Genomic DNA, 14,479 nt, shown 5'->3' with positions numbered 1-14,479 from the left:
GTAGAGTGTGGAGGAACTACCTGCGCCCCACCACAAAGAAACAACTCCGGGGGTTCTTGGGGCTCATCGGGTATTATAGGCGATTTATACCCGACTTCGCCAACCAGGCATCGGCACTCACAGATATGTTGAGGAAGGATAGGCCGGACACACTGGGATGTGAAGCTTCGGGTAGAGGGGCACTGGAGGATCTCAAGAAAGCCTTATGCACAAACCCGGTGCTTAGGTCCATTGATTTATCAAAACCCCTGATCCTTCAAACGGATGCCTCAGGCACCGGTCTAGGGGCCATACTGAGTCAAGAAGTTCAGGGGGTGGAACACCCGGTATTATATTTGAGCCGCAAGCTTCATCCCAATGAGAGGAATTACGCGACTGTTGAGCTGGAATGTCTGGCTGCTAAATGGTCGATGCAGACCCTGGAACATTATTTACAGGAGCATGAGTTTACCCTGGTAACTGATCACGCAGCGCTGAAGTGGTTAAATACGATGCGGAATAATACCGTATTTTCGCGGATATAACGCGCGCGTTATACGTGATTTTACGTACCGCGCATACCCCTCGCGCGTTATATGCCTGAGCGCGGTATACAAAAGTTTTTAAACATAGTTCCCACCCCGCCCGACGCCCGATTCACCCCCCCAGCAGGACCGCTCGCACCCCCACCCCGAACGACCGTTCGCACGCGCTCCCACCCGCACCCGCATCCACGATCGGAGCAAGAGGGAGCCCAAGCCCTCTTGCCCGGCCGACTCCCCGACGTCCGATACATCCCCCCCCCCGGCAGGACCACTCGCACCCTCACCCCGAAGGACCGCCGACTCCCCAACAATATCGGGCCAGGAGGGAGCCCAAACCCTCCTGGCCACGGCGACCCCCTAACCCCACCCCGCACTACATTACGGGCAGGAGGGATCCCAGGCCCTCCTGCCCTCGACGCAAACCCCCTCCCCCCAACGACCGCCCCCCCCCAAGAACCTCCGCCCGTCCCCCAGCCGACCCGCGACCCCCCTGGCCGACCCCCACGACACCCCCACCCGCCTTCCCCGTACCTTTGTGTAGTTGGGCCAGAAGGGAGCCCAAACCCTCCTGGCCACGGCGACCCCTTAACCCCACCCCGCACTACATTACGGGCAGGAGGGATCCCAGGCCCTCCTGCCCTCGACGCAAACCCCCCTCCCCCCCCAGCCGACCCGCGCCCCCCCTGGCCGACCCCCACGACCCCCCACCCCCCTTCCCCGTACCTTTGGAAGTTGGCCGGACAGACGGGAGCCAAACCCGCCTGTCCGGCAGGCAGCCAACGAAGGAATGAGGCCGGATTGGCCCATCCGTCCTAAAGCTCCGCCTACTGGTGGGGCCTAAGGCGCGTGGGCCAATCAGAATAGGCCCTGGAGCCTTAGGTCCCACCTGGGGGCGCGGCCTGAGGCACATGGGCCAAACCCGACCATGTGTCTCAGGCCGCGCCCCGAGGTGGGACCTAAGGCTCCAGGGCCTATTCTGATTGGCCCACGCGCCTTAGGCCCCACCAATAGGCGGAGCTTTAGGACGGATGGGCCAATCCGGCCTCATTCCTTCGTTGGCTGCCTGCCGGACAGGCGGGTTTGGCTCCCGTCTGTCCGGCCAACTTCCAAAGGTACGGGGAAGGGGGGTGGGGGGTCGTGGGGGTCGGCCAGGGGGGTCGCGGGTCGGCTGGGGGGGGGGGGGGGTTTGCGTCGAGGGCAGGGGGGCCTGGGATCCCTCCTGCCCGTAATGTAGTGCGGGGTGGGGTTAAGGGGTCGCCGTGGCCAGGAGGGTTTGGGCTCCCTTCTGGCCCAACTACACAAAGGTACGGGGAAGGCGGGTGGGGGTGTCGTGGGGGTCGGCCAGGGGGGTCGCGGGTCGGCTGGGGGACGGGCGGAGGTTCTTGGGGGGGGGCGGTCGTTGGGGGGAGGGGGTTTGCGTCGAGGGCAGGAGGGCCTGGGATCCCTCCTGCCCGTAATGTAGTGCGGGGTGGGGTTAGGGGGTCGCCGTGGCCAGGAGGGTTTGGGCTCCCTCCTGGCCCGATATTGTTTGGGAGTCGGCGGTCCTTCGGGGTGAGGGTGCGAGTGGTCCTGCCGGGGGGGGGGATGTATCGGACGTCGGGGGGGGGGCATCAGGCTTTCAGGATGGGGACAGACCTTCAAGGGAGGACAGTGCACGGAAGTCAGGGGGGGTGAACGGAGAGTCGGGACAGCGCACGGAAAGTCAGGGCGGGCGAAAGGAGCGTCGGGCATCATGCGCGTTATATGCCTGAGCGCGGTATAGAAAAGTTTTGGTACATATCATCGTGATTTCTGCGCGCTATACCCCTGTGCGCGTTTTACACAGGTGCGCGTTATATCCGCGAAAATACGGTAACTCCCATCTCACCTGTTGGTATTTGGCCCTTCAGACATTTCGGTTCAGGGTACTGCATCGACCAGGGCGATTGAGCGTTAATGTGGATAGCCTGTCTAGGATGCAGGAAAGTACGGAGCCAGGTTTGAGATCTCAGGGCGACCATCCCTTAAAGGTGAGGGTATGTCACAATCCTAGCCCTAAAGCTCGGCTTGTGCCAGACGTGCCCTTAGCTAGTCCTGGCCCAGCCATACAAAGAGCCAACCACGGGGATAGGGTTGTGACCAGGAATAGGGAAAAACCTACATTTCCCTTTAATTCTGAAATAGCTGATCTCCAGGGAGTAGAAGACGTTGGAGATAACAGCCTGGAACAGCCTCTGAGGAACTCTACTCGCACTGCTAACTCCCAGCTGCAGGAGATAATTAAAAATCCTAAGAGAGCTAGGCAGAAGGTGCAGGCGGACCCTCCCCCTCAGAGAACAGGGCGTGTTCGCCTCAACGTATTAGAGGCTGCTCTGAGGAGGAGACAGGCAGTTTACCCTGGGTTAGCCCAGGAAGGGGTCTCACAAGACTGTTCTCCTGAGTCTCAGGACATAGAAATGGTGGAGACAGCTACTGACCCTATGGCCAGCCAGCCAGCACTACCAGAACGAATGGACTGCCTTGAGCCTACCAGCTTGCCTGAAGATATTCCTATGGAGGAGAGTTAAGTGGCAGGTCTGAGTAGTTTGTTATATGCCTAAGTGTGATTCCATTGTTGTTTGCTGCTCAGTGAATGTGTTTCCCTGGGAGAGAAGTGAGAATTGTGCTGCACTGCTGGGTTAATGCAGGAAGAAAAAAAAAAAACCCACGTTTTTTTTTTCTTGAACTTAATGGTTCTGCTCTAGTTAAGTTCACATTTTTGAGTTCTTACAAAGTGTGGGACTGTGAGGGAGTAGTAATTGGGGAGAAGCCACTTGACATCCTGGTTGGGATTGTGGGGCCATTTGTGGCATTCTGTGTAACAGAAAATATATGGTGGTTTCAGCTACTCCCCTCCCCCACCAACTCCTGTTAAGTTGGTTGGGGCCAAGCCTGCCTTATTCTGGGGCTTGGACACAGCATTGCATGAAAGGGATACTAGCATTATGAAGTAACTGCCTGGTGCTGAGGGCAGCGATATTCAGAACTGTTTGTTTTACCTACCTGGATTACCTGCAGGAAGGTGAGAGCTTAGACAGGAGGTTTTTGTCAGCTCTATTTTTGTTTTGGACTTATTTATTTTGTTACTTGGAGAAAAGACTGACCTGAAGTCTCCCCTCCAGTGTATCACCACAATAAAGTGAGACTTAATGAACTTTAAATTGACTCTTTTGGAATCTTTATCCATATTGATATTGAACAGTGACCAGCAGGACTTCCTTCCTTTATGGGAAGCACGCCGGAGTAGCGCTGTCGTGAGCGTCGACCGGAGTCACACTGATTTACAGGCACCGGCCACGCTACACTCTATGACCATCTGAGCAGCGCAGAGCATTCAGGGCGTCGTCCGGCGTTAAAAACCTCTTGCACGGTTTTGTATAAGGGGAATCCTTTACAATTTGGCTTTAAGGCTGCTTACAGTGCAGAATCAGCTCTACTGTCACTGGTCATTGAAGGTAGATTGATTCTTCCCTCTGGGTGGCGATTTTGCTTCTGTATGATCTTACAGCAGCATTTGATACAGTTTACTTTGATATTTTACTATGTAAATTGACATCTATGTGCATTACTGGGAAAGTGTTAAATTGGTCCAGAGAGTTCTTATATAATGGTATTACCAAATTAAAATGTAAAATATATTGTCTAAAACTTGGAAATTGCCCTGCGGTGTTCCACAGGACTTTCCACTTTCTCCATTATTATTTAATGTCTATCAAATGTCTTTCTGCTGTGGCTTCTCTATTCTGGGAGCAAAATGGTATTCTTATGCAGATGATATGTTTTTATTGATTCCTGTTGGAGATGTTTAATACACCAACGATTATAAATTGTTTTACTAAGATCGAGGATTACAGTATTATTCATGGATTTAAGCTTAATAATGAAAAGACCAAATTACTCTGGCTACATCAGCATGACTATTCTGTTCCAGAAGTTCTGTCTTTGTCAGACAGTTTTTCTATAAAACTGGAGTGTATTTCAAAGGTGCTAGGAGTTTATATGGATACAACCTTGTCGTTGGAATTTCAGGTCAATGCTGTGGCACAAACTGTCATTCATAAGAACATAAGAATTGCCGCTGCTGGGTCAGACCAGTGGTCCATAATGCCCAGCAGTCTGCTCATGCTGCGGCCCTCTGGTCAAAGACCAGCTCCCTAACTGAGACTAGCCCTATCAGCGTACGTCCTTGTTCAGCAGGAACTTGTATAACTTTGTCTTGAATCCCTGGAGGGTTTTTCCCCCTATGACAGACTCCGGAAGAGCGTTCCAGTTTTCTACCACTCTCTGGGTGAGGAAGAACTTCCTTACGTTTGTACGGAATCTATCCCCTTTCAACTTTAGAGAGTGCCCTCTCGTTCACCCTACCTTGGAGAGGGTGAACAACTGCATAATATACATTCCTTATTTCTGAGAAACATTTTGCTGTATTGGTTCAATCACTGATTATGTCATAATTTGATTATTGTAATAGAATATATTGTACTTTTTTTTCCCAACTGCTTTTTAAACTGCAGTCAAAATGATCTTTCATCTCAAGTAATCTGATAGGGTGATACCACCATTGATTAAGTTACATTGGCTCCCCATTCAAGCCCATACTGAATTTAAGCTACCATGTTTGATATTCAGATTATCCTATGGTTCAAGCCCAGAATATTTATTGACCTCCCCTTTTACAATACAGCGCAAGAGGTTTTTAGTGCCGGTTGGCACGCTGAATGTTCTGTGCTGCTCCGACTCTCATGGGAACTCTATGACCACTGGAGCAAGGCAGAGCATTCAGCGCACTGGCAGGCACTAAAAGCATCTTGCGCTGTTTTTCTTTTTTTTTAATTGAGGGGGGGGGGAGTGAGTTTGTTCTCATTTCCTTACAACCCAAATCCTCTCCTGCAGAGATATCTTGTTTGATTCTTTGGCCCATAGCACGTTGTTTAGCGCTGGCCGCGGTGGTAACAGCTCCAACGCTCATAGAATTCCTATGAGCGTCGGAGCTGTTACCACCGTGGCCAGCACTAAAAATAATGGTACAGTTTTGTAAAAGGGGCAGTAGGGGTTAGGGGGTTGGTGTTCAATACAAGAAAATATTAGAGAAATCTATATCTTGCCAGGCTGGAATACTGGTCGCCGTACTTAAAGAAGGACAAAGTACTACTCGAAAGGGTCCAGAGAAGAGCGACTAAAATGGTTAAGGGGCTGGAGGAGTTGCCGTACAGTGAGAGATTGGAGAAACTGGGCCTCTTCTCTCTTGAAAAGAAGAGACTGAGAGGGTACATGATTGAAATGTTCAAGATAATGAGGGGAATAGTCTTAGTAGATAAAGACAAGTTGTTCACCTTCTCCAAGGTAGGGAGAATGAGAGCGCACTCTCTAAAATTGAAAGGGGATAGATTCCGTACAAACGTAAGGAAGTTCTTCTTCACCCAGAGAGTGGTAGAAAACTGGAACACTCTTCCAGAGGCTGTTATAGGGGAAAACACCCTCCAGGGATTCAAGACAAAGTTAGACAAGTTCCTGCTGAACCAGAACGTAGGCAGGTAAGGCTAGTCTCAGTTAGGGCACTGGTCTTTGACCTAAGGGACGCCGCCACGTGAGCAGACTGCTAGGCACAATGGACCACTGGTCTGATCCATCAGTGGCAATTCTTATGTTCTTATGTTAAGATTTGACATGAATTATCAAGAGAGTTAAAAACTTCATCTTCCTACTTGGTTTTTCAGAAAAAAATTGAAAACATATTTATTTAGAAAATGTCGACTACAATAATTTTCTTGTTATATACTGATTTCTTGTAATCCACTTTAAGCCTTTTTTTGGATGGAGTTGGAAGGATATAAATTCTATATCATATCATCATACCAAAGTGAGAAGGGATCCATGAGCTAGTGGAGCTCATTCATTGCTAAGGATGGTCACAGTTTGAAGGGGGGCAGCATGGTGATGTGCACCCCCCAACACCCCCCAAAACCCTTATGTACTGCCATATGGCACCTGCAGTCATAAGGGCTATTGGGGTGGTAGATAGGTGGATCTAGTAGGTTCTGGGGGGCTCACCATGACCTATAAGGTTTTTGTGGTGAGATGTGTATGTGGCACCCTTTTTGTGAAGTTTACATCAGTGCCCTATAAGGTACCCTACTACTCTGGTGCAATGTTTGGGTGTCCAGTCCATCACTTTTCTGACCTCGCCCACGTCTAAAAGCTCTTTTTCTAGGCGTTTTTGACTTGGATTAATTTTTGGACGAAAATGGGGTATAAAGATAGATGACTTAGCAGTCTGGACGATCAGGCAGCTGGACGTACAGTTAGAAGATTTAAAAAAAAAAAAAAATTTTGGACGTATTTTTCGAAAATGGACTTTTACCATATCCGACTTTGGGCGACTAGCTATTTAGGCCCAAAACGGACTTAGATGTATCTTTTGATTATGCCCCTCTACATACCTTTAATAGTATACTTCCTGCACTGAAATTACTGTATATAGCTCTAGTGTTAAATTAACACACTGTGGGCTCCTTTTATCAAGGCGTGCTACGGGGGTTAGCGTGTCGGACATTTCATCACGCGCTAACCCCCTCGGCAGCCTAAAATCCTAATGCTTCGTCAATGGAGGTGTTAGGTACTAGCGCGGCAGGCGGTTTAACGCGCGGTATTCCGCATGTTAAACCGCTACCACGCCTTTGTAAAAGGACCCCTGTATGTTTTTCTAGTGTAACACTTTCTGCACTGAATATAAGGGGATGGGATTTGATATACTGCCTTTCCGTGGTTACCTCTAGTGGTATATGTCTTACACTGAAAATACTGTATATATTCTTGTTTTATACAGCCTGCACTGCATATACCTCGCGTGTAACACTGCCTGCAGTGTATATACCTTTAGACATATACTTCTTGCACTAAAAATACTGTATATACCTCTAGTGTTACATTACCTGCATTTTATAAAATTCTAGTGTTACACTTCCTGCACTGAAATTATTTATACATACCTCTGGTGTTACACTGCCTGCACTCCATATATCTTTACACTGCCTGCTTAGTATTTGCCTGTAGTGGTATAATTCCTGAACTGAAATGACTGTATTATACTGCACCATGTATATTTCTAGTGTTATGCTTCCAATATTGCTTATATTTCTGCTGTATGTACACTTCCAATGGAGAATTTCTTCATATTGACAGTAAATAAATTCAAATAAATAAATAATGTCACAATGTCTGCACTATCCATACTTTTAATGTTATACTTCCCGCACTGTATATACCTCTGAAGTTACATTGCCTGTATTCCGATATTTCTAGTGTTATACCTCCTCTACTGTATATACTTCTAGTTTTACAATGCCTGCTCTACTTGCCTGCCTGCTTCTTCATCACGCAAGCAGAGCTGAAATCAAGGTGAAAGCTTCGAGCACTGAAAACAACGAATAAAGGTCGAAAACACTGAATAAAATAAGAAAAAATGAGAGCAGAACAGAAACATATCCTTCCAGCTCGCGTGCAGAAGAGAAAAACTGCAGGTGGCAGTAGAGCTCCCAGTGAAGTAGGAGGGACACAGAAAAAATCCAGAGTGGATTCCTTCTGCATATGGCTCACGAGCATGGGGAGATAACCCGCTTGTCTAGAATGACACATCTATTGCACTGGAATTAGTTTTAGTGTTACCCTGCCTGCACTGTGTACTATATATCTCTGAAGTTACACTTCCAGGACTGTATATATCTCTAGTGTTACACTGCCTATACTATTTGTGCTTCTAATGTTATATTGACTGTACTATATATAGCCCTGAAGTGACACTGCTTGTACTGTATATACCTATACAGTTATAATGAACACTAGTGTTACAATGCCTTGCACAGTACATAGCTGTAGTCCTACATTGCCCTATATATTATATATATTGCTTTGAAATTATTCCCCACATATGTTTAAATTTTCAAAAGTGTATGCACTCATGCAAATCTTTCCCCAGCCCTCAGGAAATCCTCCGAAAACAGCAGATAATACTAGTGTTAGACTTTGCTGTACCATTGGTGCTGCACTGCCCATGATATAAAGCTAATATTATATTACCTTGCAATGAGCAGTACAATATATAGTTCTAATGTTCAGTGCTTTAAGTTCTCTGGTGTACCTGATTGATCTTCTGTGGTATCAGCTTCGTGGATCTGGTTATCAAACCACATGTGAGCCACAGTCATGCGGTTCTGAGTTAGGGTCCCTGTTTTGTCAGAGCAGATGGTAGATGTGGATCCTAGAGTCTCCACAGCCTCCAGATTCTTAACCAAGCAGTTCTTGCGGGCCATGCGTTTGGCAGTCAGTGTGAGACAGACCTAAGAGGTGGAGAAAAGAGTGGGAGCAGGAGCAGAAAGAAAGGCCAGGTCAGTAGAAAAAAAGGCCACCATATTGGAAATACATGCACTCTATAGTGACATAGTCCAGACTATGTTATTATACAGTAATAAATGCATGGGCCAAGACAAGAACTGGGCTATTATAGATAGGAGATTAGTTTGCAAGTACACAAAGCCGCGACAGTAGACTGGACAGGGCGTAATATACGTACAGTGACAGTAGCTAAGAGTCCCTCTGGCACATTGGCAACAATGATCCCAATGAGGAAGATAACTGCTTCCAGCCATGAGTAGCCCAGGATAAGAGACAGCACAAAGAAGGTGATGCCGAGGAAGACTGCCACACCAGTGATCAGGTGGATGAAGTGCTCAATTTCTTTAGCTATAGGCGTCTTGCCAACCTCTAGCCCAGATGCTAGGGTAGCTATGCGCCCCATCACAGTGCGGTCTCCAGTGGCAATCACAACACCACGAGCAGTACCTGAAAAATACATATAGTAATGTGAAAACAGACAATAATACATGCAAGTACACAAAGCTTTCCATTCTCCTTCATCAGTATCTCAATTTTAAAAAACAAATTAGTTCTTTCCAGAAAACTCAACAGGTCCATCAACTCATGCCACTCTGATCCCTAAGCAGCAAACAGATGGGAATAACCTTCCATTACCTCCAGCCTCAATCAAATTCTGACCTCTCTCAATAATAGTGCTGCCCGATTCAGGGGAAAAAAATTTGATTCGATTCGATTCAGCCTATTGAATCAATTTTTCGATTAGATTTTCCTGCCCAATTGGGTGTTTTTTTTCAAACATCCTGGTGGGTTTATTTTATATCCTCTTCACCCCCCTTTGCCCTCTCCTACCCACACTGGCGCTGTGGTGTAAACAAAATAAACAAACAAAAAAGACTTTTCCTCTTTCTGTTAAATTCTAGCTCATATTCGCAGTCTAACACCAGCTCTGGCAGGATACACATTTCAAATCTGACTTATTGTAATCACACAACAGAAAATAAAATTATTTTTTCTACCTTTTGTTGTCTGGTCATTATTCAACTCATGTTGGTTCCAGGCTCTGGTTGTCTTCTGATAACTCGCTTGCCAGGGTCTCCCGCCCATTTGTCGTTTTCTTCTTTCTCGGTGCTAACCATCCATCTTTCATCTCTGTCCTCGTTTCCCTTCCCTCCCCCGGAGGTCTGGCATCTTTCCTTTTTTTATGTCTCTATCCCCGCAACTGCAGCGATGGACCCCACCATCCCCAGATCCACCATCTCTCCTTTTCTTAACTACCCTTTCATCCAGCATCTCTCCCTCCTTTCCCACCACCCCAGGGTTCACCATCTCTCCCATTCTCTTCCCAACTACCCGCCTATCCAATATCTCTATCCCCCCTTCCACACCATCCCTTGTGTCCAACTTCTCTCCCTTTCTGTTCCCTCCCTCCCTCCCATTGTCCACCATCTCTCTCCCTCTCCTGTTTTTAGACCCATTATTTCTTCCCCCCCATTCTGGTATATGCACATCTCTTTGAACCCCCCTTCCCTTCCTCCCTCCGTGTACCTTTACACCAGGGCCCCCCTCCCCCGAAGGCCTGCCCCCCTCTGAAGGACTGTCAGCCCTGAAAGCTGTACCCCACTGAAGGCCTGCCCCCCCCACATGCCTGCAGCCCCCTGAAGGCATGCATGTTTCCCCCTGGCCTCCTGCTCTTACCTTAAGATAATCGGCAGCCTGCAGAGAGGATTGTGGTGCTGTAGCGATCTTTGCAGGCTGCCATCATCCTCAACACCACATTCACTCTACCGTGGTCCTGCCCCTCCTCTGACGTCAGGGGCAGGATTGCGGCAGAGCCAATGTAGTGCTGAGGATGATGGCAGCCTGCAAAGATCGCTACAGCACTATGATCCTCTCTGCAGGCTGCCGATTATCTTAAGGTAAGAGCGGGAGGCCAGGGGGGAAACCAGAGGATGCTGAAAAAGCCTATGTAGTACTTCCCAACTGACCCTCACCCCCTCAAGCAGCAGCAGCAAGCCAGCAAGAGGCAGCGCTGCCACTCCTGCTTTAGAAGGCGAGGGGGGAGGGTTGGTAACGAAACAGCAAGGCCGATTTAAAAAAAACACCCAAATTGATTCAAATCGATTCATCCAATTCGAATCAGTGAATCGATTCAAATCGGAAATCGGGCAGCAGTACTCAACTGTCAAGAAATTTCATATAGCACTGCTTGAAAAGCACAACATCCAGTACAGCTGTTTATTGCCTAAAAGGGGGTCTAGAGCAGTGTTCTTCAACCTTTTTACACCTAAGGACCGGCAGAAATAAAAAAATTATTTTGTGGACCGGCATCAGTCCGCAGACCGGTGGTTGAAGAACACTGGGCTAAGTCGTGGGTCAGACTCTGCCCATCTCTACCCAGTCTCCACCCCAGACCCTGCCCCCATAGTCCTAATTGTAACACTATTTTTTTCCATTCATTTTTCATATATACGCATAATATAATCTTATTAACAACGCATCGATTGCACCACGGAACGGCAGTTGAAGAACACAGTTTGGGGCCTGATGCACATGCCTGCCCTGTGGACTGGCAGGAAATTTCTGTGGACTGGCACCGGTCCATGGACTGGTGGTTGAAGAACACTGGTCTAGAGGATCCTGAGTGTGTTCTGTTCTTACCCTCAACACAATTGGTGGAAAAGAATGTGACATTCCTAGTCTCCAACGGGTTCTCGTGGGTGCAGTCAGGTGATCGGGTTTGGGGCTCTGATTCACCAGTAAGGGAGGAATTGTCCACCTGGATGGAGGAAGAGCATAATAAATTTAGACATGGTCAACCATTTCTACTGTTTTGTAACTTTTCCCACATGGCAAGTCTTTAAGTCAAGAGTTAGTAACTCAAAGCTGAGCAAGAAAGAAGGTTTTATCCAAGGCTGGTGCAAGGGTATTAGGTGTCCTAGGCCAGTGCTTCTCAACCCAGTCCTTAAGGCACACCCAGCCAGTCAGGTTTTCAGGATATCCACAGAGAATATGTATGAGATAAATTTGCATACTAAGGTGGGAGTGCATTGAAATCCTGAAAACCTGACAGGCTGGATGTGCCCAGAGGGCAGGGTTGAGAAGTACTGCCCTAGGCTAACCTTCAGCTTCACTCCCCATTACCTATCATGATTCTGAGCCTCCTTCTGAGATTCTGAGATTTAAATTCAACAATTGCAATCAACCCATCACCACCTCTTCCAAAATGGTTCAGTAAAAATTTTTAAATGGACATCATACTTTTAAATATTTACATATGTATATTTATATTAAAAATATATACAACTCCTAAATCCAGAATTGTACCATTTATCTGGTTGCTCTGAAAATAAGAGTGGAACCATCTCATCTAGATTTAATTAGTTCTTTTATTGCCTTTGTAGAGAGAAGAGTCCTAACACACTTTCAACTCAGGATCACCCAGCAGTGGCAGAGCTGTGATGTAGCTGGTGGGGATCTCCACGCCAAGCAAGCTAAAGATTTCCAATATCTCTCCCTCCCCCCACAAGTGATTGGGGGGTGTATGGCATATCTTAACTGCATTTGCCCAACTCCACCCCAGTACCTTTTAAATTCTTCAGTTCTTCGTTGGCAGCAAGCAGCGACTCATACCCATTGCTAGCACTGGCTTCAAGCCTTTCCCCTGATGTGACTTCCTGTTCACAAGACCAGGAATTTGCATCAGAATGATGGCTCATGGCCAGCAGGTACAAATAGCTGTTCACTATCTATGAAGAACTGTAGAGGTACAGGGAGTTGGGAAAGTGCAGTTAAGAGACCCCCAATTACTGGGGGGTAGGGGAGGGAGAGATGCCAGATCACAGGAGGGGCTTTAGGCGTCCGGACCAATCAGAGCCTCAGGCCACTTCCAGGAGGGGAGGGGCCTGAGGCTCTGATTGGCCCAGGTTGTTTAAGGCCCTTCCTATGGGAGGGGTCTTAGACAACCTGGGCCAACAGAGCCTCAGGCCCCTCTCCGGATGCACCAGGAAGGAGCTTAAGGCTCTGATTGGTCCAGATGCCCCATAGGAGGAGCCTTAGGTGTCCGGGCCAATCAGAATCTTAGGTCCCTTCCCGGTACATCTGGGGAGGGGCTTGAGGCTCTAATTGTCCCAGGTTGTTTAAGGCCCTGCCTATGGGAGGGGCCTTAGACAACTTGGGCCAATCAGAACCTCAGGCCCCTCCCCTCCTGGCCTCAGGATACACTGGGGAGGAAAAGGTCCATTTTGAATAGGCGGGCCAGCTGGCCACAGGGAGTAGGCATCCCTCCAGTCAGTCAACTAATTCAAGATAAGGGAGAGGTGTTGGAGGTGGGGGGGGGGAGAGGTTGTGTGGCAGTGGGAGAGAATGGGTTTCTCTCCCGCTAATATGGGGGTTTCGCTTGGCAGGAGAGAATGGGCATCTCTCTTGCTGCTGGGGGGGGGGGGGAGGAAGGGGATTGCCATTGCAGGGGGAAGTATTGTTTGTGGTGGGATAAAGTGGGCATCTCTCACGCTGCTGGGGGGGGGGGGTCATCTTCCCATTGGAAGCTATAGGCAGGAAGTGCCTTTATCCTTGGTTACAGCAGCTCCCTCCTTCCTCTGGGGCTCATCAGTCAGATACAGCCAGCCAATAGACTTTAAAACAGTTGTCTCTTCCTCCTATAGCCCATTGGTCAGAGATTACAGCCAATCACAATAGAGGGAGGCAGAAGCAGTGACTGGGATACAGAAACATTTCCTTCCTGCCTTCCTTTGCTGTCCTATAGCATGGAGATTTCAGCTCCAAATTTAATAAAGTATATAAAAAAATACTGAACATGCCCAAGCACCCACAAGTGGGTGGAAATCTCAGTGCGTCTTATGGAGCGATGGTACAAATTTTAAACCCCCCCCTGCACTGTTTTAAAACTCACTGCCGGAGTACCTTTAAAAACATCCACCCATCTACCCGCCCGCTGTCGCCGTTGCCACATCTGTGCTCCTGAACTGTGTGCCACTAGCGAGGGAGGGATAAACACTGGACCACCAGATACGAGGGGATGATTTAAAAGTACTGGAGTGAGAGGGTGATTAAAAGAACTGGCGGGGGGGATGATCTAAAAGTACTGGATGTTCTGCTCAATGCTTCGCCGGAAAAAGCCATTGCACCCCTCACATGCATGAAACTCATAGTGGAATCCTGATGCCACATCACCGCACACTTTGCACAACAGCACCATCCCATTTACCTTGCTGATATTGCTGGAGGTTTTGCTGGGAGATATCCTGCTCCCGCTGTCCAGTGCTACCTGTAGGCTGCTGGGAGACCCTCTGAAGATGTAGAAAAATGAGGGGGGGGAGACACATCCTCCCCAAAGCCAGAGGAATGGGAATCCTGAGTCACAGAGCCCGTGGTGGAAGGGGGGAAGTAAGAGGGGAAATACTGACATGTGTGACAAACCCAGGTCCGTTTTGGCCAAAACAAACCCGAATCCGTACCGGGTTTTGCCCCAGTGATCAGGAGTATTCACAGTGCACCTAGATGCAGGAGGGCTGATCAGGTGACCTGCCAATTGATTGATGAAGCTG

General features: G+C 48.3%; 1 protein-coding gene across 1 annotated transcript in view; it reads right to left on the bottom strand.

Moving 5' to 3' along the window:
• Positions 1-14,479, bottom strand: part of ATP1A3 (ATPase Na+/K+ transporting subunit alpha 3) — a 121,184-nt gene that overhangs the window by 31,403 nt on the left and 75,302 nt on the right. Inside the window, exons 7-9 of the mRNA XM_033963546.1 lie at positions 11,574-11,691; positions 9,112-9,380; positions 8,680-8,878 (exon numbers count right to left, since the gene is read on the bottom strand). Coding sequence (XP_033819437.1) covers positions 8,680-8,878; positions 9,112-9,380; positions 11,574-11,691 — 586 coding nt within the window. The remainder of the gene's footprint in view (positions 1-8,679; positions 8,879-9,111; positions 9,381-11,573; positions 11,692-14,479) is intronic.

The sequence above is a fragment of the Geotrypetes seraphini genome, chromosome 11, assembly GCF_902459505.1.
Source record: "Geotrypetes seraphini chromosome 11, aGeoSer1.1, whole genome shotgun sequence".
In the NCBI taxonomy this organism is placed as follows: Eukaryota; Metazoa; Chordata; class Amphibia; order Gymnophiona; family Dermophiidae; genus Geotrypetes; species Geotrypetes seraphini.
Note: the sequence above shows the minus strand (reverse complement) of the source record. Positions and strands in the feature narration are given on the sequence as shown.